The sequence below is a fragment of the Lissotriton vulgaris genome, chromosome 4_1, assembly GCF_964263255.1.
Source record: "Lissotriton vulgaris chromosome 4_1, aLisVul1.2, whole genome shotgun sequence".
Classification (NCBI taxonomy): Eukaryota; Metazoa; Chordata; class Amphibia; order Caudata; family Salamandridae; genus Lissotriton; species Lissotriton vulgaris.
The window spans coordinates 1,596,391,550-1,596,419,299 of record NC_141691.1 but is presented as its reverse complement, the minus strand read 5'-3'; the positions used below and the strand labels follow the sequence as shown (position 1 = coordinate 1,596,419,299).

The 27,750-nt window shown below is 46.3% G+C and overlaps 1 protein-coding gene across 2 annotated transcripts in view; it reads right to left on the bottom strand.

The window, feature by feature from the left end:
* Positions 1-27,750, bottom strand: part of PREX2 (phosphatidylinositol-3,4,5-trisphosphate dependent Rac exchange factor 2) — a 1,248,069-nt gene that overhangs the window by 379,839 nt on the left and 840,480 nt on the right. For both annotated transcript variants that reach the window (XM_086965847.1, XM_086965848.1), the window contains exon 32: positions 24,389-24,606. In XM_086965847.1, coding sequence (XP_086821973.1) covers positions 24,389-24,606 — 218 coding nt within the window. The remainder of the gene's footprint in view (positions 1-24,388; positions 24,607-27,750) is intronic.

The following is a 27,750-nucleotide window of genomic DNA, read 5'->3' as shown; positions in this document are numbered from 1 at the left end:
GTGCAAGAACAAGGAGCAGGAGGACAAGGAGTGGAGAAGCTAGCTGGCCGGAAAGAAGGAGAAGGTCAAGCTTGAGAGCAAATCCAGAGAGAACCCTTGTCCCGATTTCTGAAGATTCAGATCTAGACGAAGGTGCAACGGACTCAGGCTCTGAGAGTCCGAGAAGATCAAGGAGGGTACGTGTGCCCTGCAGAAGATACGCCACCCCTGAGTGGACCTACCTAGCAGCAGATGTCTTGGGGACAGAGATCCGGGAGGGTGAGGGAAGTGCAGGTGACCAATCTCGATCCAATTGTAACGGTGGAAGTACGGCTGTTGACACCTGGAATCGAAACTGAAGGGTTACTGACATTCACACTCCCCGTTCCCCTTTACCTAAGTCGGATCAAGGACCTGGTGCTGAACAGATTAGAATTTCCGACCTTGGGTCATCCAGTACCAGCACATGAAGAAACCATCCTTCGTTTAGAACTGTTGGAATATGCCATTAGAGCTGCTGGCACTAGAATCATTGTAGATACATAAAGACTTTTGTAATTAAGCCATAAAAGAAAGAAGATAACCTAGCGCCGAGTGGAAAGAAGAAGAAAATTAGGGATTTCATTTAGAGGACGGAGAAGGGCTAGGGCTGTCTGTTGTTGAAAATAAAAGACTTTGTTGAAAAAAGAGACTTTGTTGGTTAAGAGTGCTTTACAGACTGAGAAATCAAATAATCCGAATGAAGATCTAAAAGGGATTTTCTTTTCCTCGAAAAAGGGAAGAACTACGCTGTCTGATAACATGGAGACTGGCAGTCCAAACCGAAAGGCCAAATGCATAATAGGCACACTGATAGCAGTAGTAATTTCTCTCATAATCACAGTAGTTACAGTATCATACATAGTAGGACATACAAGTGTAAAAGAGACAACAGATGTAAAGCCTGTAACGACTTTGAAACCTGCTCTTGTTGGAGAGAAGGAGGAGAGCAATGTGATACGTGAAAAGGCGTTACTGGCAGATGAAGCCCGTAGGTTACACATAGATGAGTCGCAGGGAAATTTCAGGACCAACGCATATGCCAAGTTATTGTACGAGTATATTGATGCCATGGAGGCCAAAGATTGTTATGTTTGCATGCAATTGCCGGCTTCCGTAGATGAAGGCATCAGGTATCATCATCTTCCATTGACCTATGGGATAACATGTAGTTTATTGCTCAGTATATTTTATGGTCGAGAAGGGTTTGAGTACTACTTTTCAAATTATGATTCGGTACTGCCTGAAGTCCCGAATTATAAGCAAATGAATAAGTGGGACTACTACAAAAAGGAAGATAGACTAGCAAAATTCTTTCTTCCTTGGGATACATTAGATACTTCATATGCACGCCGAAATAATCTGACTTGCAAAGTGTCAGAGATCGAGAAAAAGTTCATTGGACAAGTTGATGACCGTTACAGGAGGCAGAAGATTCTGAAAATGTCAGGACAATGGAAAACAGATTGGACCGAAGAGGAAAAGGCACACAAAAAGAAGGGTAGTAATGGTCCAATAGCTTTATATAGAACACAGAAAGGAAAGTTATGTTTGACTCGAAGCAAGACATATTATGAGAGTGTATTTGTAGGTGAAGTTAGTTGTGAACATGCTTTTCGGTTAGAATATTACACGAAAGACTTCATGAAAGGGATGCAGGTGATTCCTAATGTATATTTTGTATGTGGAAGAAATGCCTATGTAAAATTGCCTGACAATTGGTATGGTTCATGTTATTTGGCAATTGTCTTCCCCAAAATATACCATGCAAAGGATTTAGAGATCATAGAGGGAAAGGCTTCGGCAAGAGGGAAAAGGGATGTAGGAGACGCTGAGGTAGTTGGAGACGTATTTGGAGCCATGTTTCCTCTTCTAGGGTTGATACTTAATGATGTCAAGATCAGGAGATTAGCTACAGTTGTGGATAGATTGTCTGCCAGTACTGCAAGGTCATTGATGCTAGTGGAAGGAGAAATGCAATCGATTAGGGCAATGGTTCTTCAAAACCGTCTTGCTTTAGATGTTTTGTTAGCAAAAGAGGGCAGAGTCTGCAAGGCTTTGAAGGTCCAGGAATGTTGCACTTACATTCCAGACAATTCAAAACCACTTGAGAAGGTTATACAAAATATTACTAAGATACATCGAGAAATCGAAGATTTGACAAAGATAAATGTTTGGGAAAAAGTAGGCCATGGAATGGGTAAAGTTGGAGGTTGGTTTGCCAATCTCGGGAAAAGTGTTGTCTGGTATATCCTGAAACCTATCTTCATAATATTGATTTGCATAATCGTATTGTGGGGTTTAGTGAGACTGTACAAATGGTATAGATCAAACCGGTTGCAAAGGTCCATGAGAGAGCAAGAAAGGAGATTAGCTGCTTTGCAAGATCATCAATATAGAAGTCTGAGAGCTCTCGAAACGATAAAAAGGGGGAGCCTTGCAACCAGTTCTGTGTAAACTATTCAAATTGAGGTGTTAGTGATGACCCCTAGAGGTCATCAAAGGGGGGAACTGAGAGAGCGCAATTTGAATGAAAATCATGTCTGCATCATATTCACAAGCCTGTAGCGTAAAGTTAGCCTATGTAACTTAAGAAGTGAGAATATGTATCTGTATTTACTCTAGAGTGTGTATTAGAATTAGAAAGGCCCGTATACATGGTGGGCTAATGTAGAAATGTGTGAAAATGCTTAGGAACATTAGAGCGTGCTAAACGGAATCTATGTATGCAGTTACTAAACGGAGAAAGAGATGAAATGTAAAAAAGTAGAAACGTGCAGACCATATAGCACTGTGTAAGAACGAAAGGGTACCATTGTATTTTTCATGTAACATGGATTCGATATTATTCAATGATTTGCTTATTTTATATGTGTGTGTTAGAAGCCATAGCTTATAGAAGAGTTTTGTATAATTATAAAATGGTATTAACATGTTATTCTAAGCTAAAGAAGTAAGAGTTCACAAAGTGCAGTCCACTGCATATAATTTAGTGGGCTTGGAGAGATAGGCGATAGCTTTGATCTGCACGTGCGAGCCAGGAGTCAAAAGTCTCGTTAAATTAAATTGCCAATGCTGGTCGAAGTTTTATGGCCTAGTGAGATAAGGGATGCTTGGAATTTGGGGCCCTGTTTCGAAGTGTCTGTTTCCAGGTGCGAGGGGGTACCAATCACAAATGTAATGAATAGAGCTCTGTTTGAGGAGATAGGCGCTGGTCTGGAGGAGTCGACCGGAATGTCATGGGGGTACCAGCACGATGGAGACGGCGCCTGGGAAGCAAGGTCAACTTAACAGACGATTCAAAGAAACGAAACTATGGAAAAAACCAGAAGCAGGACAACGTGAAATGTGTACGTGGTGGGCGTCTCAAAGGGGCGTTCCACCCATACTGTGATTTTGTATTAGGGACAGCACCCCGGGGAGGAGGTAGAGCAGATGGCCTGAGGACTCTTAGAGAGCGGATGGGTAGGCAGAAAGGGTACTGCTACGCGACATAGGTTTCCATCAGAGACTAAGAGAGTTTGAGCTTCTTCGGAAGTCAAACGGCTGACACCTTTTTAGGTAAAGATTCGCTAAGTAGGGATGTCATCTAGCATAGAGTAGGGACAGTTTAACCTGTTTCATTTTTTTCTGTAAATGACGCTTCAGATCCACTTTGTGTCAATGATATTCAACTTGTTGATTTTAGAATTAGTTTTGATTGTTTTCTTCTGTAGATTGAGATTTCTTAGGGAATTCATGTTCCTTCTTGTACCTGTATACCTGTTGAACCTTATATTGAGGTGCTTGTACTTGCAATTGATTTTGGTTTTATAATAAACCTTTAAACTTTTACAGTCGTAAGTGGTTCTTTAGAGTTGCGTCAGTCTATGGGGTTGATTTAACCTATGTGGGTTTGCCTTTTACTCAATGACAGTCACTAACCGATCCAAAAAGGGACTCAATGAGATAGGTATCTAGGTGATCAGATAAGAGATCAAAATCTCATTTCCCGCAGTTGGTAGCAGAGAAAGATGGTTGGCTTCTTGAGGAAGGCAACCTAGGTTAGGTCTAGATTACCCCAAGGCCCCTAGTCATCGATGACCAGAAGAAGAGCTACCTGCCGAAGAAGGTGTTGACGGTGCGAGAGGAAAAAGCAGCAGAGTCGGTCGAGAGTGAGTATAAGGGTCATGCGTTGCCAGATTGCGGTGTTTTGTGTTGTACCTGTGTTGTAATGTCAAGCGGAGTTGAATGTCTGTAGTGTGAGTGTGAGACGGTTGTGAGCGCCCACAACCGGTGAAAATCTTAAGTCCAGAGAAGGGCTTGAGTGGTTCGGGTGTATCGGACATCCAGAGTAATTGTCTACCATTGTGAAGGGGGTCATGAGGTACCATGGATCGCCCGTAGGACCGTGATAGGGGGAATGTCAGAGTGAGTGTATGAGTAACGGACGCTGGTCGGACGTTTACTGTGTGTAAGTAACCTATCAGTTAAGGCGAGCGTTTGAACGTTAGTGAAAGACGTCTCGTCAGTAGAGGTGACAATTACAGTTAGACTGTGGACGTACAGTCAAGAAAAGTGATCGCTTGGTCGGAAGTAGTAATTTTTCGGTGTATGAATGGGACGCATGCAAGACCGGGAGACGAGCTGAGAAAGGAGGGGAACTGCTGCAAAGGGGACGAGTGACGTCAGAGCGAGCCGCGCTGGGATTGGCTGGTTGGTGTAGAGCCGCGCTGGGATAGGCCGGTCAGCGAGAACCGCGCTGGGATAGGCTGGTCAGCGAGAGCCGCGCAGGGATTGGTGGTTCGCCATCGGGAAGTGAATAAGGAAGGGAATTAAGGAAATCGTAGAGTCTTGAAAATGAAGTGTTTTAAATGTCTAAGGGCGATCTTTAAGAGAGACAGAGGGAACTCGTATGCGGGGGAAGAGGCCCCACCGGAGGGCACACCAGCTTATTACATGGCTGTGAATGTTGGGTTACACTCGATACTATGGATCTCCGAGTGGAGCAAGTTAACAGAGGGAAACGAGGAACTGACGTTCCCGAGATACGGGACGTTTAGGTTAGAAGCATTGAATCAGCTGAAAGCGGTAATGCTCGCAACGAGACCTCTACCCAGGCCAACACAGTTCGAAGCCCTCAATGCATGGTTCAGGGCGGCGTACGACAGGAGCCTGAACAGGCGTCAAGAAAGAGTGAGACGATCGGTAAGAGCAGTACAGGATGCTAAATGGGATGATGAGGCTAAAAAGTGGAGAGTACAGAGAATAGACGCAGACAAGCTGTACCCAGTGCTAGAGGTTACGGGAGAAAGGAAACCTTCAGAAGAGGATGAGGAGAGCGAGATGGATGATAGTCTGATAGATAGGCTATTATCAGACAGACCACCTCCGTACAACAGAGAAGCCCAAAGTCCCGAACTCCAGCAGGGGAACGGGGCTGGAAAGGGGGAATATAGACCGCTCCCCATATCAGATTGGGAACCCAAGAAAGGCGAGGAAATACCTCAGCCTAGTCCAGTACAGAGAGTAGTCGGAAGGTTTGTGGTACAGAAGGTGCCGGAAACGGAGTGTGCAAGGTCGTATCAACTGCCGGATGCTCTACAAGTACCTGTTACCATAGGCCCTGTAGTGTCAATCTACAACCCAGAGAGAGCTCAGGAGGAGGAACAGGCACGGTGGGACAGGGAAAGGGCAGAGATGGAAAGTAGGAATAATACGATTAATTCCCAAAGGCAGTTGCTAGGACCAAGGAGTCGGAGTACCCCATTGGATTCAGCAATGGATCCCTTAATAGAGCAGGGGGGTCAGAGAGGACAGATGGATCTGAGGGGACCGCGACCGAAATCCTTTAAGGAGTTAAGGGAGTACTTGAAAGAATGGGATGCTGCCGTAGAGACTCAGAATAAAAGAACAGAAACAGAAGCCGAATGGAGAGATCAAGATAATAGGATCCTCTCTCACTGCGGAGCTGGCGAAAGCAGTCCGGAGTGGGAGAGAGGGAGTCAAGGAAGCAAAGGAGATACTTGCCATATCATCGGTGGCAATAGACAAATGTGTGAAGACAAGAGTACAGGATGTGGGGGGGGTGCCTCGCCCCATCCTCAGTGAGGGAGAACGAAGAACACAGGAGTACCGGAATAGTTACAGGTGCACTCACCACACACCGGGCGAAAATGTGCAACATTGGAGCCACGGGAGTATGGGGAGTCGCGAAAGGTCTCACCATGTGTCCGGTGATCACGGACGGGATCGCGGAAACATGAAGGGCTGTGAAGGACCTTATCGTTTACTGAGTGACACCAGACAGCAAGGAAAGTGCGGTGATTTAGAACATAACGGGGGATCCTATCTTGCATCTAGAGAGACAGAGCCGAAAAGACAGAATGGGGTGGTGGGAGATAGGACACTGTTTCACCATACACCTAGGGAAGATGGAAAAGCATGGGACTTAGAAAGGTGGGAACAAAGAGAATCAAAAGAGGGCAGAGTCTGCAAGGCTTTGAAGGTCCAGGAATGTTGCACTTACATTCCAGACAATTCAAAACCACTTGAGAAGGTTATACAAAATATTACTAAGAAACATCGAGAAATCGAAGATTTGACAAAGATAAATGTTTGGGAAAAAGTAGGCCATGGAATGGGTAAAGTTGGAGGTTGGTTTGCCAATCTCGGGAAAAGTGTTGTCTGGTATATCCTGAAACCTATCTTCATAATATTGATTTGCATAATCGTATTGTGGGGTTTAGTGAGACTGTACAAATGGTATAGATCAAACCGGTTGCAAAGGTCCATGAGAGAGCAAGAAAGGAGATTAGCTGCTTTGCAAGATCATCAATATAGAAGTCTGAGAGCTCTCGAAACGATAAAAAGGGGGAGCCTTGCAACCAGTTCTGTGTAAACTATTCAAATTGAGGTGTTAGTGATGACCCCTAGAGGTCATCAAAGGGGGGAACTGAGAGAGCGCAATTTGAATGAAAATCATGTCTGCATCATATTCACAAGCCTGTAGCGTAAAGTTAGCCTATGTAACTTAAGAAGTGAGAATATGTATCTGTATTTACTCTAGAGTGTGTATTAGAATTAGAAAGGCCCGTATACATGGTGGGCTAATGTAGAAATGTGTGAAAATGCTTAGGAACATTAGAGCGTGCTAAACGGAATCTATGTATGCAGTTACTAAACGGAGAAAGAGATGAAATGTAAAAAAGTAGAAACGTGCAGACCATATAGCACTGTGTAAGAACGAAAGGGTACCATTGTATTTTTCATGTAACATGGATTCGATATTATTCAATGATTTGCTTATTTTATATGTGTGTGTTAGAAGCCATAGCTTATAGAGGAGTTTTGTATAATTATACAATGGTATTAACATGTTATTCTAAGCTAAAGAAGTAAGAGTTCACAAAGTGCAGTCCACTGCATATAATTTAGTGGGCTTGGAGAGATAGGGGATAGCTTTGATCTGCACGTGCGAGCCAGGAGTCAAAAGTCTCGTTAAATTAAATTGCCAATGCTGGTCGAAGTTTTATGGCCTAGTGAGATAAGGGATGCTTGGAATTTGGGGCCCTGTTTCGAAGTGTCTGTTTCCAGGTGCGAGGGGGGTACCAATCACAAATGTAATGAATAGAGCTCTGTTTGAGGAGATAGGCGCTGGTCTGGAGGAGTCGACCGGAATGTCATGGGGGTACCAGCACGATGGAGACGGCGCCTGGGAAGCAAGGTCAACTTAACAGACGATTCAAAGAAACGAAACTATGGAAAAAACCAGAAGCAGGACAACGTGAAATGTGTACGTGGTGGGCGTCTCAAAGGGGCGTTCCACCCATACTGTGATTTTGTATTAGGGACAGCACCCCGGGGAGGAGGTAGAGCAGATGGCCTGAGGACTCTTAGAGAGCGGATGGGTAGGCAGAAAGGGTACTGCTACGCGACATAGGTTTCCATCAGAGACTAAGAGAGTTTGAGCTTCTTCGGAAGTCAAACGGGTGACACCTTTTTAGGTAAAGATTCGCTAAGTAGGGATGTCATCTAGCATAGAGTAGGGACAGTTTAACCTGTTTCATTTTTTTCTGTAAATGACGCTTCAGATCCACTTTGTGTCAATGATATTCAACTTGTTGATTTTAGAATTAGTTTTGATTGTTTTCTTCTGTAGATTGAGATTTCTTAGGGAATTCATGTTCCTTCTTGTACCTGTATACCTGTTAAACCTTATATTGAGGTGCTTGTACTTGCAATTGATTTTGGTTTTATAATAAACCTTTAAACTTTTACAGTCATAAGTGGTTCTTTAGAGTTGCGTCAGTCTATGGGGTTGATTTAACCTATGTGGGTTTGCCTTTTACTCAATGACAGTCAATAACCGATCCAAACAGGGACTCAATGAGATAGGTATCTAGGTGATCAGATAAGAGATCAAAATCTCATTTCCCGCAGTTGGTAGCAGAGAAAGATGGTTGGCTTCTTGAGGAAGGCAACCTAGGTTAGGTCTAGATTACCCCAAGGCCCCTAGTCATCGATGACCAGAAGAAGAGCTACCTGCCGAAGAAGGTGTTGACGGTGCGAGAGGAAAAAGCAGCAGAGTCGGTCGAGAGTGAGTATAAGGGTCATGCGTTGCCAGATTGCGGTGTTTTGTGTTGTACCTGTGTTGTAATGTCAAGCGGAGTTGAATGTCTGTAGTGTGAGTGTGAGACGGTTGTGAGCGCCCACAACCGGTGAAAATCTTAAGTCCAGAGAAGGGCTTGAGTGGTTCGGGTGTATCGGACATCCAGAGTAATTGTCTACCATTGTGAAGGGGGTCATGAGGTACCATTGATCGCCCGTAGGACCGTGATAGGGGGAATGTCAGAGTGAGTGTATGAGTAACGGACGCTGGTCGGACGTTTACTGTGTGTAAGTAACGTATCAGTTAAGGCGAGCGTCTGAACGTTAGTGAAAGACGTCTCGTCAGTAGAGGTGACAATTACAGTTAGACTGTGGACGTACAGTCAAGAAAAGTGATCGCTTGGTCGGAAGTAGTCATTTTTCGGTGTATGAATGGGACGCATGCAAGACCGGGAGACGAGCTGAGAAAGGAGGGGAACTGCTGCAAAGGGGACGAGTGACGTCAGAGCGAGCCGCGCTGGGATTGGCTGGTTGGTGTAGAGCCGCGCTGGGATAGGCCGGTCAGCGAGAACCGCGCTGGGATAGGCTGGTCAGCGAGAGCCGCGCAGGGATTGGTGGTTCGCCATCGGGAAGTAAATAAGGAAGGGAATTAAGGAAATCGTAGAGTCTTGAAAATGAAGTGTTTTAAATGTCTAAGGGCGATCTTTAAGAGAGACAGAGGGAACTCGTATGCGGGGGAAGAGGCCCCACCGGAGGGCACACCAGCTTATTACATGGCTGTGAATGTTGGGTTACACTCGATACTATGGATCTCCGAGTGGAGCAAGTTAACAGAGGGAAACGAGGAACTGACGTTCCCGAGATACGGGACGTTTAGGTTAGAAGCATTGAATCAGCTGAAAGCGGTAATGCTCGCAACGAGACCTCTACCCAGGCCAACACAGTTCGAAGCCCTCAATGCATGGTTCAGGGCGGCGTACGACAGGAGCCTGAACAGGCGTCAAGAAAGAGTGAGACGATCGGTAAGAGCAGTACAGGATGCTAAATGGGATGATGAGGCTAAAAAGTGGAGAGTACAGAGAATAGACGCAGACAAGCTGTACCCAGTGCTAGAGGTTACGGGAGAAAGGAAACCTTCAGAAGAGGATGAGGAGAGCGAGATGGATGATAGTCTGATAGATAGGCTATTATCAGACAGACCACCTCCGTACAACAGAGAAGCCCAAAGTCCCGAACTCCAGCAGGGGAACGGGGCTGGAAAGGGGGAATATAGACCGCTCCCCATATCAGATTGGGAACCCAAGAAAGGCGAGGAAATACCTCAGCCTAGTCCAGTACAGAGAGTAGTCGGAAGGTTTGTGGTACAGAAGGTGCCGGAAACGGAGTGTGCAAGGTCGTATCAACTGCCGGATGCTCTACAAGTACCTGTTACCATAGGCCCTGTAGTGTCAATCTACAACCCAGAGAGAGCTCAGGAGGAGGAACAGGCACGGTGGGACAGGGAAAGGGCAGAGATGGAAAGTAGGAATAATACGATTAATTCCCAAAGGCAGTTGCTAGGACCAAGGAGTCGGAGTACCCCATTGGATTCAGCAATGGATCCCTTAATAGAGCAGGGGGGTCAGAGAGGACAGATGGATCTGAGGGGACCGCGACCGAAATCCTTTAAGGAGTTAAGGGAGTACTTGAAAGAATGGGATGCTGCCGTAGAGACTCAGAATAAAAGAACAGAAACAGAAGCCGAATGGAGAGATCAAGATAATAGGATCCTCTCTCACTGCGGAGCTGGCGAAAGCAGTCCGGAGTGGGAGAGAGGGAGTCAAGGAAGCAAAGGAGATACTTGCCATATCATCGGTGGCAATAGACAAATGTGTGAAGACAAGAGTACAGGATGTGGGGGGGGTGCCTCGCCCCATCCTCAGTGAGGGAGAACGAAGAACACAGGAGTACCGGAATAGTTACAGGTGCACTCACCACACACCGGGCGAAAATGTGCAACATTGGAGCCACGGGAGTATGGGGAGTCGCGAAAGGTCTCACCATGTGTCCGGTGATCACGGACGGGATCGCGGAAACATGAAGGGCTGTGAAGGACCTTATCGTTTACTGAGTGACACCAGACAGCAAGGAAAGTGCGGTGACTTAGAACATAACGGGGGATCCTATCTTGCATCTAGAGAGACAGAGCCGAAAAGACAGAATGGGGTGGTGGGAGATAGGACACTGTTTCACCATACACCTAGGGAAGATGGAAAAGCATGGGACTTAGAAAGGTGGGAACAAAGAGAATCAAAAGAGGGCAGAGTCTGCAAGGCTTTGAAGGTCCAGGAATGTTGCACTTACATTCCAGACAATTCAAAACCACTTGAGAAGGTTATACAAAATATTACTAAGATACATCGAGAAATCGAAGATTTGACAAAGATAAATGTTTGGGAAAAAGTAGGCCATGGAATGGGTAAAGTTGGAGGTTGGTTTGCCAATCTCGGGAAAAGTGTTGTCTGGTATATCCTGAAACCTATCTTCATAATATTGATTTGCATAATCGTATTGTGGGGTTTAGTGAGACTGTACAAATGGTATAGATCAAACCGGTTGCAAAGGTCCATGAGAGAGCAAGAAAGGAGATTAGCTGCTTTGCAAGATCATCAATATAGAAGTCTGAGAGCTCTCGAAACGATAAAAAGGGGGAGCCTTGCAACCAGTTCTGTGTAAACTATTCAAATTGAGGTGTTAGTGATGACCCCTAGAGGTCATCAAAGGGGGGAACTGAGAGAGCGCAATTTGAATGAAAATCATGTCTGCATCATATTCACAAGCCTGTAGCGTAAAGTTAGCCTATGTAACTTAAGAAGTGAGAATATGTATCTGTATTTACTCTAGAGTGTGTATTAGAATTAGAAAGGCCCGTATACATGGTGGGCTAATGTAGAAATGTGTGAAAATGCTTAGGAACATTAGAGCGTGCTAAACGGAATCTATGTATGCAGTTACTAAACGGAGAAAGAGATGAAATGTAAAAAAGTAGAAACGTGCAGACCATATAGCACTGTGTAAGAACGAAAGGGTACCATTGTATTTTTCATGTAACATGGATTCGATATTATTCAATGATTTGCTTATTTTATATGTGTGTGTTAGAAGCCATAGCTTATAGAAGAGTTTTGTATAATTATAAAATGGTATTAACATGTTATTCTAAGCTAAAGAAGTAAGAGTTCACAAAGTGCAGTCCACTGCATATAATTTAGTGGGCTTGGAGAGATAGGGGATAGCTTTGATCTGCACGTGCGAGCCAGGAGTCAAAAGTCTCGTTAAATTAAATTGCCAATGCTGGTCGAAGTTTTATGGCCTAGTGAGATAAGGGATGCTTGGAATTTGGGGCCCTGTTTCGAAGTGTCTGTTTCCAGGTGTGAGGGGGGTACCAATCACAAATGTAATGAATAGAGCTCTGTTTGAGGAGATAGGCGCTGGTCTGGAGGAGTCGACCGGAATGTCATGGGGGTACCAGCACGATGGAGACGGCGCCTGGGAAGCAAGGTCAACTTAACAGACGATTCAAAGAAACGAAACTATGGAAAAAACCAGAAGCAGGACAACGTGAAATGTGTACGTGGTGGGCGTCTCAAAGGGGCGTTCCACCCATACTGTGATTTTGTATTAGGGACAGCACCCCGGGGAGGAGGTAGAGCAGATGGCCTGAGGACTCTTAGAGAGCGGATGGGTAGGCAGAAAGGGTACTGCTACGCGACATAGGTTTCCATCAGAGACTAAGAGAGTTTGAGCTTCTTCGGAAGTCAAACGGCTGACACCTTTTTAGGTAAAGATTCGCTAAGTAGGGATGTCATCTAGCATAGAGTAGGGACAATTTAACCTGTTTCATTTTTTTCTGTAAATGACGCTTCAGATCCACTTTGTGTCAATGATATTCAACTTGTTGATTTTAGAATTAGTTTTGATTGTTTTCTTCTGTAGATTGAGATTTCTTAGGGAATTCATGTTCCTTCTTGTACCTGTATACCTGTTGAACCTTATATTGAGGTGCTTGTACTTGCAATTGATTTTGGTTTTATAATAAACCTTTAAACTTTTACAGTCGTAAGTGGTTCTTTAGAGTTGCATCAGTCTATGGGGTTGATTTAACCTATGTGGGTTTGCCTTTTACTCAATGACAGTCAATAACCGATCCAAAAAGGGACTCAATGAGATAGGTATCTAGGTGATCAGATAAGAGATCAAAATCTCATTTCCCGCAGCATTCAATACATATGAGCAAAGAGACATGCAGATTCCTGGCAATGTTAACAGATGTCTGACCCAGGCAAATGTATGCGTCTTTTAGGGCATCCAAATATTACAGTGAAGAGCGCGATATCCAGATTCAACCATTACCATATATGCACTTTTGCTTTGAGAGATGATTTGTAAACAAGAATACAACGTAATTCTTCTATCTCTCCTTCAAGAAAGGAACAGTTCAGTGTTCGAGTCTTTCTTAATTTTCCTAGGCATAGTCAAATGTTAATTACTAACAGGAAAGGTCTGATTACCTGTGAGATGGAGTGATAACTCTGTTGGAGACACAGTCCTGCCCAATTATGAGCTGCACCAAGTGTGGATCCGCATCTAGTGTTTCCCTCTTTTTTTCCCGTTGCACAGATTATACTTTAAGAAAGCCGGAGGAACCTTTGTGCAGAAACACATCCATAATGAGTAAGAATATGTGAGAATGGCCCAATAATTACAGGCTCCACATGGTTTTCTCAAATCCAGATTGGGAAGACTAAAAATGGTGAGGTGCAACAGAGGAATTATAGTCCAGAATCACTGATTCCGAACTTGTTACTCTACTGCCAAACCCTTTGTTCTTTGTAGATTTCTTAGTTCCCTAAGAATTTTGAACATACTGGAATTTTTCAGCAGGGTGTTGTGTCCTAGGGATGAGGGACCCAATTTATGCACTCGGCCTGACACGTGGAGACATTCAATAATACACGTACACCATGCTGCTAGTTACTGGTCTGCCCGGCATCACCAACTGGCGTACGTCGGGCGGGGACCCTTTTTATTCTATTACGCCACGTGTCCTGACGTCCCACGTCCGTGACGTCACGGACGTGCGAACGCTAGAACACAACATTCCTCCCCAACCACAAGAAAAACAAAAATAACAATGTTCTCTAATCATTTCTTTCAGAGCAGCAGTCTCAGTGTTCTTAGGGCTATCTTTGACGGATGAGCATTAAACAGTACTGCAAAAACACATAAGGAACAGTCTTACGTGAAATGGTCTCTTAGGCGACAGGATGGCGCTGGATTCCTTCTCAGCCAGTGGTGGGACGCCCCTCGGCCCAGAGTGGCGCCAGCCCCAGCCTGGGACGGCGCTTCGTCAGGAGAGGGCTCTGGATCACCCACCAGACTGTCCACCTCAGGATTCTCGGCTCCCTCTGGTCGAGAGCCCTTGCCGGCGGTCTGATTCAGGTCTCCCCGGAAGCATGCTGCATCCCGCCGTATTGGGGAACGGTCTCCTTCCGGTCTGGGTGTCATCGAAAGTTCCGGAGTCTCGGGGGAAGCGGCATCGCTTTCTTCTGGATGATATTTTTTTAAATGCGACACGTTGCGAGCCACAGTCTCCCTGCCCCTGATGGCAATAACCCGGGTGCCTTTCACATTAATTACAGTCCATGGCCTTGCTTCATAAGGCAGTCTGAACTTTCCGCCGGTGGCTCGATTCTTGAGTAGTACAACGTCTCCTCGAGCGACTTGTGGCGCTCGGGCCCTCCTCCGCTGGCCGACTTGGGCATATGCCTTTCTCCGGCGGGTTTCGACTTGGCCTTCGTTCGAAGGGTCAGGGCGCCATCGAGGATGATGGGGTATGGAGTCAGCGACCACACGTCCCATGAGAATATGTCCTGGGGCGACCCCTGTGGTGGTGTGGGGTGTCTGCCTATAGCTCCTCAAGAATGTAAAGATGGCCAGTTCCAACGACTGCTTTTTTTCGTGGGCAATGCAGATGACTTTGTTGAGTGTTCGCATGAACCTTTCACTTCCCCATTAACTTGGGGCCATCTCGGGGTTATCCTGCGGTGTTGCCGATGCCCAGCGCGGTGAGATAACTTGCCAGTTCTTGACCCTGAAAGGGAGGACCATTATCCGTCCTTAATTCACGCATCAGTCCATGGGCGGCCATGATTTTCTCCAGTTTGGGGATCACTTCTGTGGCGCTTGTGGTGGACATTATTTCCACTTCAGGGTACTTGGAGTGGTCGTCTATGGCTACCAGGGTGTGCCTGCCATCTGGAAAGCTGCCGAAGTCAAGGCTGACGCACTACCAAGGGGACTGCGGTCGGGGCTCCACGACTATCGGGGCCACTCGAGGCCCCTCTCCGGTTACTTGACAGGCCGCACAGGATCGTACCATGGCCTCCACGAGGTTGTCCATTAGAGGGAACCAAACTTTAGTCCGCAGTCGGGACTTCGTCTTGACCATTCCCTGATGGCCTAGGTGGGCCAACCACACCACTTGAGCTGTCATGGCGGACGGTATCACCAGCCGGTGACCGCGCAACAGACATCCGGTGTTGTCTTCATTGAGTTCTTCTCGAACGTGATAGAGGCTGTCCATGATCTTTTGGGCCTCCGGAGTCAAGATCTTCCACTCTTCCTTGGCTTTATGTCAATTTCCACTTCGGAGCGCCCTCCTTGCCCTTTGTAGGCACTTGTCCCTCCGGGTGGCTCCGCAATGTTTTTGATGGACATGGGCATAGGGCATGATATGGCAGTGATGCATCTCACGTATTCTTCGGTGTCTGCGGCATCCTCCATTTCCCCTGGGGTTGCAGCTCGAGGGTGTTGGGATAAGTAGTCAGCCGGGTTTCGAGACCCCAGTTGGTATTCCACCTTACAGTTATAGTCTTGTAGTTGTAGCATCCATTTTTCGATGCGCGGTGGAGGTTTCGTAGAGGTTCCTTAAAACAGGGCTACCAGCGGCATGTGGTCGGTGGCAACCACAAAGGGTTTTCCATATATATATAGGTGGAAGTGCCGGCACCCCCAGTGAATAGCTATCGCCTCCTTCTCAATTTGGGAATATCTTTTTTCGGTGTCCGTGAGTGACCTGCTGGCGAATGCCACCAGAGTCCAGTCTTCGTCCGCCCTCTGTCTTTGCATCAGCACAGCACCTTGTCCCACTGGTCCGGCCTCTACAGCCACCTGGGTTAGTTTGCGGGGATCAAAGAAGGCCAACGTGGTTGCCTCAGAGAGAGCGTCTTTTATCTTTTGGAAGGCTTTGGACTGTTCCGGGCCCCACTTCCAGGGCGTGGTGTCTTTCGTGATTTCCCTCAGCGGCAGCCTTAGGTTGGCCAGGTCCCGGATAAATCGTCCACAGTAATTTACCATGCCCAGGAAGCTCTGGACTTCGGTGACTGTGGTGGGGGCTGCTGCTTCCTTGATGTCCTTGACCTTATCTGGATCCGGATTGACACCATCGATGGAGAAGTTGTATCCGAAGAACTGCAGCTTTCGTTTGAGGAATTCGCACTTCTCGCGATGTAGGGTGAGGCCAGCTTCCCACAACCTCCGAAGTACCTGGGTCAGTCGACTGGTGTGCTCCGGGATGGTCCGGGCATGCACCATGATGTCATCACTGACGTTGATTATGCACAGTATGTCAGCAATAAGCTCCTGTATGACGTTTTGGAATACCTCGGCCGCACTGGACACTCTGAAGCTGAGGCGGGTGTATCGGCGAAGTCCCAGATGTGTAGGGAAGGTTGTGATGTTACGTGACTCTTCGTCCAGCACCAGTTGATGATAGCCAGATTGTAGATCCAACTTGAAGAACCAGCTGGCTCCAGCCATCTCCCCAATGAGGTCATCAATGGTGGGTGTTATGTGTCGCTTCCTCTTGATGGCTGCGTTGGGGAGTCGCATGTCCACGCAGATTCGCACAGCTCCTGATTGCTTGGGTTTTCTGGTGACTACGATGGGCGACACCCACGGGGTGGGGCCGGACACCTTTTCTATTATCCCGGCTGCCTCCAGCTTTTTGAGTTCTTCTTCCACCAACGGCCTGAGGTGAAAAGCGATTCGGCGGTGCCTTAGGGCCACCGGCTGCACAGTCGGATCAACGTGGAGATGCACCTCCTTCCCGGTGAACTTCCCGATGCCTTTGAAGACGTCCGAGAACTCCGTTATCAGCTGGTGTATCGACTCCTGGTGCACCCCGAAGGCGAAGGTGACCACTCTGAGGTCTTCCGCTGCTCTGCAGCCTAGAAGCATTCCTTGCCCATCTTCCGACACAAACACATTGGCAGTAATGGACTTGTCGCCGTGTGAGATGGATGTCTTGAATTTTCCTCGGATTCTCAACGGGGTGTCTTGTCCATATGCGAACACAGTGATGGCGGAGGGGCTTAGCACCGGCGGCGGATCAAATGTTTGGTGGAGGGAGGAGGCCATTAGATTTATGGTGGCCCCAGTATCAACGACGGCCATGACTTCCTGCACATCTACCCGGATGCCGCACTGCGGCAACTGCCGGGCTCTTTGGGTGGTGTTACTGACCATGTGCACCTTGTGTACTGTCCGTTCCTCCTCCTCGTCATTGTCTATGTCACTTTGGCTGTGATTTCCTTCCGGTACCATGTTCACCACCTGACGCGGCTTGCGGAACTTCTTGGATCGGCAGACCTTCTCGAAGTGGTTGAAGCGGCCGCACCCTGAGCATCTTTTCCCTTTTGCCGGGCATTCTGATGCGGGATGTGGTAGCCCTCCGCAGTATCCACAGGTCTTCGGCGATGTTCCTGTGGCGGTTCCCGTGCTCTTCTTGGTCCACTTTGTTGGGGATCTGACGGTCACCTTGTTGACTGGCTCAGCCTTTACTGGCGCTTGGAGGGCCGCTTCCATGTGGGCCGCTCGGGCTTTTGACAACTCTTTGGTGCGTCCTAGGGTTAGTATGTCGGCTAGTGGTTTGCCGGACTCTTCAAGGATCCGCTCCCTGAGCTTTGCTGAGGCGCAACCTTGTATTATTTGACCACGTATTTCTCGGTGGTATCCGCAAACCCGGGCGTGGTACGTGTCTAGTGACTCCTCCGGCAATTGTCTTGCCTGACGGAATATGAACCACTCATAGTCTTGGTTGGCCATGGGCTCAAAGTGTGCGTTCAGGGCATTTATGAGCGAGTGGTGATTTTTTGGCGGGACTTCCACTAGGGTCTTTTCTATGTTGTGGACATCTTTCCCTCCCAAGTGAAGGACCATGGCGCGTTTCTGCTCTTTGTGCACTATGGTGGCTTCGAAGAATATTAATAGGCGGTCTACCCAGTCCTTCCACTTTGGGGCCAAGGACGACGGAGAGCCTTCAACCACAAACGGTTCAATGGGAGGTATGGTGGCCATGTTCCCTAGGGTAGTGCGTAGTGCACTCGTGCGTGGCTATGGCCGGGCGGGGTTCCTGCTGTCCTCTTGGGCTAGTACAGCGTTCGATTGTGCCACTGCTTGTTGGGGGTTTGGGCCTTGTGTATGTAGGTGCTAAGGCTTGTTGATTGTTACGTGCTTTCCCCTTTCTGGTATTGTATCCTATTGCTGCCAGCCTGACGCGGCATTTGGTTGTGCCAATGCTTGGGAGATTCTGGGTGCCCGTCTGTCTTCTTGGCAGTCTGGAGCTGCCTCTGGGCCTCATGACACGTGCTCCCACGTGGCTGCACACTTTTCCGGCCTGATAGAGGGCTACCCGCAGCTCTCCACGGCATGCGCGGTGCCTAGGGGGGCGTGTCAGATGCCTGAGGGCTCGGCGCTTCTCCACTCCGCGCTAGCAGGGCCTCGCGCTCCTGCTGGGTGGGGCGCAGCTCGGGCAACGTGCTTCTGGCCCAGACAGAACACCTCTGACAGTGTCACCGTGTCAGCGAGGCCCCGTGAGGTTGTGGCGGGTCGCGGGGGCACAGCGGCTCACCTCTCTCTTCCGGCCGTCAGCGCGGTTTTAACGTGGGCCTCCCAGGGCAAGAGCGCCTCGAGCGGTGATGGTAGCTCATGACCGCCAGGGGGGCTGATGATGCACGTTGCAGCGAGGGGGGGATCCCATCCTCGTCGCCAGCTGTTGTGTCCTAGGGGTGAGGGACACACTTCATGCACTCGGCCTGACACGTGGAGACATTCAATAATACATGGACACCATGCTGCTAGTTACTGGTCTGCCCGGCGTCACCAACTGGCGTACGTCGGGGTACGGACCCTTTTTATTCTATTACGCCATGTGTCCTGACGTCCCACGTCCGTGACGTCACGGACGTGCGAACGCTAGAACACAACACAGGGTTTTGGAATTTTTGTAGATTACCCACAATATTAATATTTCTTTCCTGACAGACAGAATACATGTAGATTCATCAAAAACGGAGGGGATATAATGGGGCCAAGGAGGACGCTATTACCTCGCATTACAGCCACTGACTAGATAATCATACATTTTAAAAGCAGTTCAGGTGTTTGCAGGGGCGGCTCCTCCTTTGAGCGGAGGAGGGTCTCTACACAAACAAACGCCCAAGACTGGAGCTGAAAAATAAAATGGTAATGAAGTTTATTACCATTTTACTTTCAGCAACCGACCCGTCCCAAACTGAGTGTCAGGATGGGATGGGGGCATTGCTGCTGAGTGGCAGCAGGGAGCTGTGTTCCTGAAGTTTAAAGTGCACATGTCTCTTTGGCCGACCATCTTGCAACGGCCAGCCAGGCAAGCACATTTTAAACCTCTCTTACCTATCTGTTTTAAGACAGCTGGTTTAGAGAAAGCAAAGGCCTCCTATGCCCTTGTGAGCACTGATAGAGGCCGCTCCCACGAATCCTAACGCTGCTCCCATGCTGCATTAGAGCAGCGCCAGGTTTGGATTGGGAGTCGGAAGCTGCTACGAGGAGAGAAGGCTCGAGGAGGACGTTGCAAAGGTAGTAAAGGTTAAGTTACTTTTTTTGTGCATTTATTGTATTGTAATTGTATTTTTTTTATGTGACTTCCCCCCACTTCACCAGCCTCGGGACAAACCAGCCGCCACTGGGTGTTTGCTGAGCCAAGTCCCAGGAACCTGCCTAGTAAGTCTTATCCCAAAAAATGTGCCCAGGCTGAAGTCACTCAGTCATCTTATAACTGAATGCATTAAGAACTTGGGCACTTAGGAACTTATGTATAAGAGGGGTCTGAGGAAAGGTAGATGAGAATGCAGATACTGAAGTGCCTGGAAACAGAATGGCTGGTGAAAGGGGAAATCAGAACTTGCAAACTGTGGCTGAACGGAAATATTTATGTATCAATATGTGTTATTTTTCAGTTACATCAAAGAAAAGAATTTAGGTCAAATCTGGGAAAAAGAGAGAAGTAGGGGGAAGAACAAGGTGAAGCCCAAATCTAGGGCTATGTGTTCACAGGACATTACACAGCCTTTCGGGGCTCTGTTTTTCCAGGCATCTCCCTAAAGCTGTTGTTAAGTAGAGTAACTTATCTCTGGTCTGGCCATGAAGCTCATCTTCAAAACCTAAACCAGGAAATACTTTTCTCTTAAATCAAGTGAGCAGCTGATGAGTGGGGGTTTCTGGCTGAGGAGTACTGCAGAACTAGGTTTTGCAAGAATTTCGGGCCTTTTTTCTCAATGGACTTTGTGGACAGTGCAGAGAACCATTTAATGTGTACCTGAGATCAACTAGTACCTTCAGCACAGGCTTGATGTGGTCCCGCTTACCTTGGATCTATGTGCATTCTAGCTCCCTAGCTTTGTAAACTTTGTAGCCTGACAATGTGCATTTTGGGAAGGCCAGAACAAATGACATTACAAGACAAGGGCTTTCGAAGGTTCTACCCGTTGGTCAATTTAGAAGTAATGGGAGTATTTTGTTGAGTAGGCGGAGCTGGGGGTTTACAATATTACAAATGCATTTAGTTATGGAGCAAATGACAATAACAATCGTGACTGAAAGAATATACTCAAGTTTCTAGCAGGAGGTGCAGAGACCAGGAAACCAGTCACGGTAATGAGACATGATGCTCCCCTTGGAGCACTGACAAGGAGAATAAATAGATAACGAATAGGAGGCAGCAAAGGGGGAGCCTTTGAGGGCACAGAAGGGTGCCAAGTGTAAAGAGGATGCAGCAATTCTGATTTTTTAAAACCTTTCTTAGCAAGGCAGTATTGAGCCAGGACAGCTCAGAGCTCACTATTTCCGCCCATTTTTGTAGCCTATCCAACAAAATCATATGTGAACAGAACTGTATGACAAGTAGTCAAGAAATATGAGGGCTATTATTTGTTCTTTATCCACTGAGAAGAGGAGAGGTCTTCCTTTATTGTGGGTGTGGCTGTTTCGGTGCAGTTTCCACAGATTTAATTCCAAACCAGCAGTCATGGAGGAGATGGTTTAGTTCTGCAGGTTCTTGAATATCAGGGGAACAGAAAACCTACATACTCTGTTACTTTATATCATAATTATTTCATTCAAGAATGTTGAAAATAACCACAACGAGTGCAGTTTGAGATACAGTTTGATGTGCACTTTTCTCATTTGTTTGGAAATGATCTAAGAGACATTAATTGGATATTTACAATTGTTTCCACAGATCTCAACACTTTTAGTGCAAACATTTCAACATATTTCCACAGACTTTCACTTATTTTTCTGCAGATTTGTACTGCTTCTAATCATTGAATCTTCTGGTGGCACAGGCCCAGATCTCAGTTCTTGATGCGACCGCAATTGCCGTCACAAAACAGTCGCAATTTACCACCTACTTCAAGTAGGTGATAGTACTGTCGCAAATGGGAAGGGGTCCCTAAGGGACCCCATCTCCTTTGCAAATGCATGCAAAAAAATGTTTTAAGGGCAAGCAGTGGTCCCAGGGACAGGAACAAAAACGTTTCCTTTTTTCAAAAAAAAAATGTTTCCAGTTTTCCTTTAAAAACAAGCTACATAAAAAAAAAAAAAAAAAAATCTGCTTCATTTAAAAGCAGGTCCAGATATGGTGGTCTGCTGAACCCAGCAGGCCACCATCTCTGGGAGGGCCGGCAAATTCTCAGAGAGGTAGCAAAATGCGAGTGCCTCATGAATATTGATGAACCTTGCATTTTGTGACCTCATTGGGAATCGCTAACAAGTGTCTCTGACATTGTTGTACATTTGGAATTGCGACTCGCAAATTGTGACTCGCTATTTTTCGCAATTTGCGAGTTGCAATTCCAAATGGTCATACATCTGGCTCAGTGTCTGTAATGACCTGGAGAGAGGAGGTCTACCCAGTTCCCATTGCTAGCGCATTCTGATGCCTTTTACTCGATGGTCCATCTGCATGTTGCACCATGCGCTTGCTAGTGGCATGCCATTGTGTGTTTTGAGTTTAGCTTTGGCTCAGTGTCAACTGCAAGGGCTCGAGCCTCACAAAACTCAACATTTTTAAAATGCTATGAAGCTACAAATGTCAGCATTGTCCACGACTGAGCTTCCTAATAATTGGTCAGAAGGGCAAGCAAAACACAATTTAGGATATCTGATGAATAAGGCAAAAGTGTCCTAATTCTAGATTTAAATGTAAATGGAGCAAATCGCTGTGTAACAACTTCAAATGAATCTGGCAATGGCAGCTAGAACACCAGCACTACAAATCAACTATGAAAATAGTTACATATGCATAATTTATGCATATTTTAATTCTGGCTTATTGCTGAAAAAATATCCAATTTTATGTAATATGTGATCGATTCCGTGCTGCTCTGTTGTTAAATCAATGTATTTGAATTATGGGGGAAGTATAGGATTATTGAATTGATTATTAAATAATTGAAACAGGAGGAAAGAGGTTGAAGGTGGTGAATAGCTTGCAGAGAGGAGTTATTAGATGGACAACATAAAGCCATGAGCAGGAAGAGAAAGCTAGTTTCTGCTTTAGGTTTTGGAGACGAGGTTTATTGTCAGATCATCAGATAGGTTTTTTATACACAGCTAGAGAGGATTATATTTGTACAAATATTGTTAATCAGTGCATAAGAGAAGCTGTTGAGAGTTTGCATCTTATCGTCATTGGTGTCCACAATGCACCTGCCCAACATTCGCTTATGGCCTAAAGACTCCAATCATTTATTGCTAATGCTGGTTGCTATTGTTATATTTTGACGCCCCCTATATAACAATACGTTGTTTATGCGTTTGCATTAAGCTAGTGTGCCTCTAGTTTATTCATTCAGATAACGTAGTGTTTTATTTTAGGATTAGTGGTGTCCTGTACGGATGATCATAGGTAGGAGGACTGAGAGTCCTACACCATTTTTCACACACTGCATCAGTAATCAATGGGGCAGTTTCTCTGTGAAACAGCACAAAACAGCATCTTCAGCTCTCTCGCGCACAGTAGAGCAAATTGAAATTCAGGGACATGTAAATTGTAAATTGTAAATTGTTGTGTCTTGTAAAGCGCACTGCTACCCGGAGGCCTCGTAGCGCTATAGACCGCTGGGGAACCCGTCCTGGCTTTCCCTGTGAGATAGTCCCTCCTGGGGGTCTCCAAGGTGAAACCAGGCATCCCCGGCGTTTGTGTGGGGCCGTTGTGGAGATGAGGCAAGCTAATGCCCAGAGTTGCCGAGTGTGCTCCCTGGTCGGAGTAGGCACCGATGCGAGAATTATCAGTCCGCTGATCCTGGTCCAAGACCCTGCCGCGTCGGGAATCGAACCCTGGTCCCGGGCCGGGCCGTTCTCTGCACTCGGGTCTGCCGCCTCTAACCAGTGAGCCTGTCACCTACATGCCTGTCACCTACAAGCTAATCGCCTCTTGTAAAAATTAAGGATAAAGCATTAAACGTTGACGTCAGAAAGAGATACCAACTAGTGGCTGAACTGCATAGCATGAAACTGGGAAATCGGAGCTCAAATTCAACCACACTATTTGAACAAACTGTGTGATCCTAGCCAAATACTTTGTCACCGAGCCATATGTTTGTTCATTATCACATATCAGAGCACCTTAACATGCATGAGGTTTGGATATGTGCTGTACAAAAATCTCCCGTGTTTGATGTAATAAACCATAATGCTGCTCTATGCATAAAAGGAACCAGGCCACATATAGGGTACACCAGACAATTGTCTTGATTCTCAATAATCATAACATGAGTGCAACTGTAAACAAAGTATTTAGTAGATGACATGGAGAAATCACAAGTCCCCACCCTCCGTCAAAAAGCATGTCAATATTTACTCGCATCCCTGCATTCATGTGCACTCACCTCCACGGCCCCCAAAAGGGGTTCTGAATGTCACCACTTGGGTGGGTGTAGAGTTCATCTGTGTTCCCCATTTGGGGGTCTTCAGGCCCCTGTTAGGAGTCAGAGGTTCCACAAGGATAGATACACCGCATGACTAGTGAACTGCTGCTTATTGGTTCTAAACGGTGCAAGCATTCATTCACAGCATGTATTGCTGCTATACATTTCTTGCAATGTAGTATACAACCACGGCCTAAACCGGTGCACTCATGGTGTACAAGGATTCAAACCATGGTTGTGCACCCCGGCCAAAATCAAGCCCCTGTGATCCTTCTGATTAGTTTTAGATGTTGTTGCTAAATATATAAACGCAATAAAAACACAATAGCGTGTCACAGAGAATGTACTTACTAACTAGGAGATGAGAATTACGGAGAAATAACGCACAGTTCAATCTTGATATGTAGTGAAACAGTAATGGAAGAGCTAAGTACACTGTGTCCCACAAAATGACTTGTAAAGTATTTCAAACCCACCAGGTTGTTCCTTACCAGGTTTGGCGTGAGCAGAGACTGGAAATGCAGCAGGACACCTGCACTGGCTATCTGCTCCAGCCATCTCTTGCTGGTCTCGTGCGTCTCACCCTCGTACTCCTTGCTGCTGTCAAACATCTGGTTTAAAGCGGCCACGAGCTGCTCCGAGAAGGCACAGACTGTGGCCACCAAACTCTGGCAGAAGACCATGTCTCTCCTCAGTTGTATCTCACTGTCTGCAAACCAGAACGGTAAAGACGAAATATTTAATTCGTATTTGAAAGACAGTGAAAATGTGCACTGTGATTTATTTACAATAAGACTGAGTAATATGCTTATAAATTACAAGCTCTTGCCCTACGGTACTTTTATAGAAGGATGAGATATGTAATGCCAACTGCAGTTAGCATAAAAGAACATGAAATGAGCATGTACCTTAAGGACATTCTTCCAAAAAGGGCAGTGCTTGAACATTTCCATTATATTCCCACTTTAGTAATGTAGGGGCCAACTCACAAAGGTATGTAATAGTACATAAAACAAGTATTAGAAGAGTATTACTTTATATACTCAAACGTGCCTTTGTAATAAAGCCACAGTGTGTTTTGTATCCAGCGTTATGGCTTTGAGTGGCTAGCCAGACTACACATTTTTCTTGTGCCTTTGTTTCTAAAAGTAGAATACACCCTTTTTCAGTTTAGCCAGGAACATTTGAGCACGTGCATTTGTGTGTATGATCTGTGTTAATATATGTAAAAAGGTACCTGTAACACCGAAAATATATATTAGACTGACACTACAGAGACCTCCAAAATACTCAAAAATATTAATCGCTTTCTAAAGGCTGTACAAAGTAAAGCCCTGCAAATGGTATCTTCAGTAAGGATCAACACTACCTGTCCCAATAAGCCATAGTTTTACCTCTCTGCTTCTTCCCTTTTCAAAGGTCTGGGAACAGTGAGCCTTCCACTGATGTTTGGGTTGAGAGAGCAGGAACACAAAGATACAGATAAGCAAGAGCGATACCGCTCTGCCCTGTCCACTCTCTCATAGGCGGGGCCAATCAGTCTTTCACTGATTTTTGGATTGAGAGAGCAAGCACACAACGTATCCAAATACGCGTTAGCTTTACCACTTTACCACTCAGCCCAGTCCCTTCTCCCATAGGCCTGTGGCCAGTGAGTTTTTCACTGATCTTTTGATCCAGAAAGCAGGCCCCCAACAAATGCAGTGAACACCCAGGGCTAAATTGCATGCTGTGCACAAATGATTGTGCACAACAGTAACTGGTGCACAGGTGGATTTCACTAATTCAGTGAAAATGTACCATTGGTATGCTAAAGTGGCACTATGTCAAGAATTTCACATTTAAACATTTAGATTCTGGCTCTAAAAGCAATGTGGACGAAATATTTGGAGAATATTTGGGGTGTAAATTATGCCAGTGCCAGGCAGTGCAGGCAAATTTTGTGCCACGTGTAATGTGGTTAAAAAAAGGGGGTTGGTGGGGAGGGTGCGGGGGGGGGGGGGCTTGGAGCAAGTTCGGAATGGAAGATCTTGTCTAAGTTTCAGTAAACCTGTCACTACTCCTCTCCCTGGAGCCTCTCTAATTCAAGCCCCACCAGTTCTTACAGGGCCGTGGCCAGCATGGGGCCCGCACCACCAGCCCTCTTGTACTCCTGCCGATCCAATTGAAAGAAAGGTGTCTCTTTGCAATTGGTCCTATGAGAGGGAGGGGCGGGGGCCCTGGGCCTCTTAGGGATGGAGTCCCAGTTGCCAGGAGACGCATTTTGCAGGTTAGTCCATTCAGAGACACTGCGGGACTCCCATTGTCAGCACTTTAGCGCCCCACAGGATTAACTCTCAGCCCCCAAGCTATTCTCTTAAGCCTTCAGCTGTAAAAGACATGCTTGCAGGTGGCTGAGAGGAGGCGCTGCGGCACAGGAGGGGTCTGCACAAAGCAGCTTTCAGAGCCCTGAATGTGTCACTTATGTAAATTAAAGGGGCCTCACACATTCCCTTTTGGCCCAGGGTCCCAAAATCCTGGAACCGGCCCTGTGTTCTCTTATGGTAGGGGACTGTGTCCTGCACAAGCATGAGGGCTGAGTGATCCTTGGTTGACCTCCACCGATCCCACTTCAAACTTCACCATGGTCACGGGCACCAATCTCCTGACATGGCGGCGCCACTCACCTTGTGGTGATGTGTCCTCCCTGGGTGATGATCAGTACTAGCTGTTCACTTGCCCGATTTCGAGCGGTCCACACCTGTTCCCCTCTGGCATTCTATATGATCAATACTGTCTCAGAGTCTGATTTGTTCACAACATATCATTCATGAAAGTAACGCACAGCAGGCTGCTGTACATGTGGAAAGCAATGCGCTTCGGGGAGTAATTTGGAGCCTTCTTTCTTTACAGGCAGAATCATTTTGCTTCTCTAATTCCCTTCTGCTGTATTTTTTGGACATGTACAAAATGCAATATCAGTGAATGCAATTCTAGTGCATAGGTGGTAATATGGAGGGTGCTCTAGAAGCGAAATAAGATAAAGGCTACCTCTGGAAGTTATCTGGGAACTTCATTTTTCTCTAGTGAAGTTTTCTTACATCTCTAGCTCCCTATTGCAGTATATTTGACCAATGCTAAACAAAAAAAAACACTAAATGCAGTAACTGTGCATAGGCACGCTTATTACAAGGTTTTGATTCTCTATTTCTCCCCTTGTCCATTGGGTCTTTTTTAGGGGCGCTCACCACACACTTGGAAAATTATATGTTTGAGATCTTGCAAAGAACAGTTATGTCTGAGACAAAGAGCTGGTCAGAATATTCTTTAATACGCTTTTGCACTCTTTCATACTTCGCCACCCTTGCTACTCTTGTTTTAGTGCTTCCATATAACGAGCCCTAATGGTATCTTATCACAATACTATTTCCTTCTTACATCTTTGTACCTTAAGAATTCACAGAAGGGGTGCCTTTCTTTGTGATGTACCTTGCCCTTGATATTTACCTCATTTTCACTGTACATAGGACGCAAACATGGTGGACATTAGAGAACACAATGATGGTAAACACCGTAAAGATAAAGAATCAAAAGGAAGTTTAAAGAGAGCAAAGCAACTTCTACCACTTCATGACTCTCCTGTACCAGACAAATCAGACAGTGCCTTGACTCTGGACACTATACTAAAGAAACTGAATTCAGTTCATTACATCGCCCAAAGTACAAAAACGAACGTGGATCTGCTTCAATTTGAAGTAGCGGCAATAAGAAAGGACCTGAAAGAGCTTACAGTGAGGATTATCAATTCTGAGAACATTATCAGTTCCCTGAATGATCAAAACAATCTCCAATCGAAGAGGCTGGCCCCACAAAA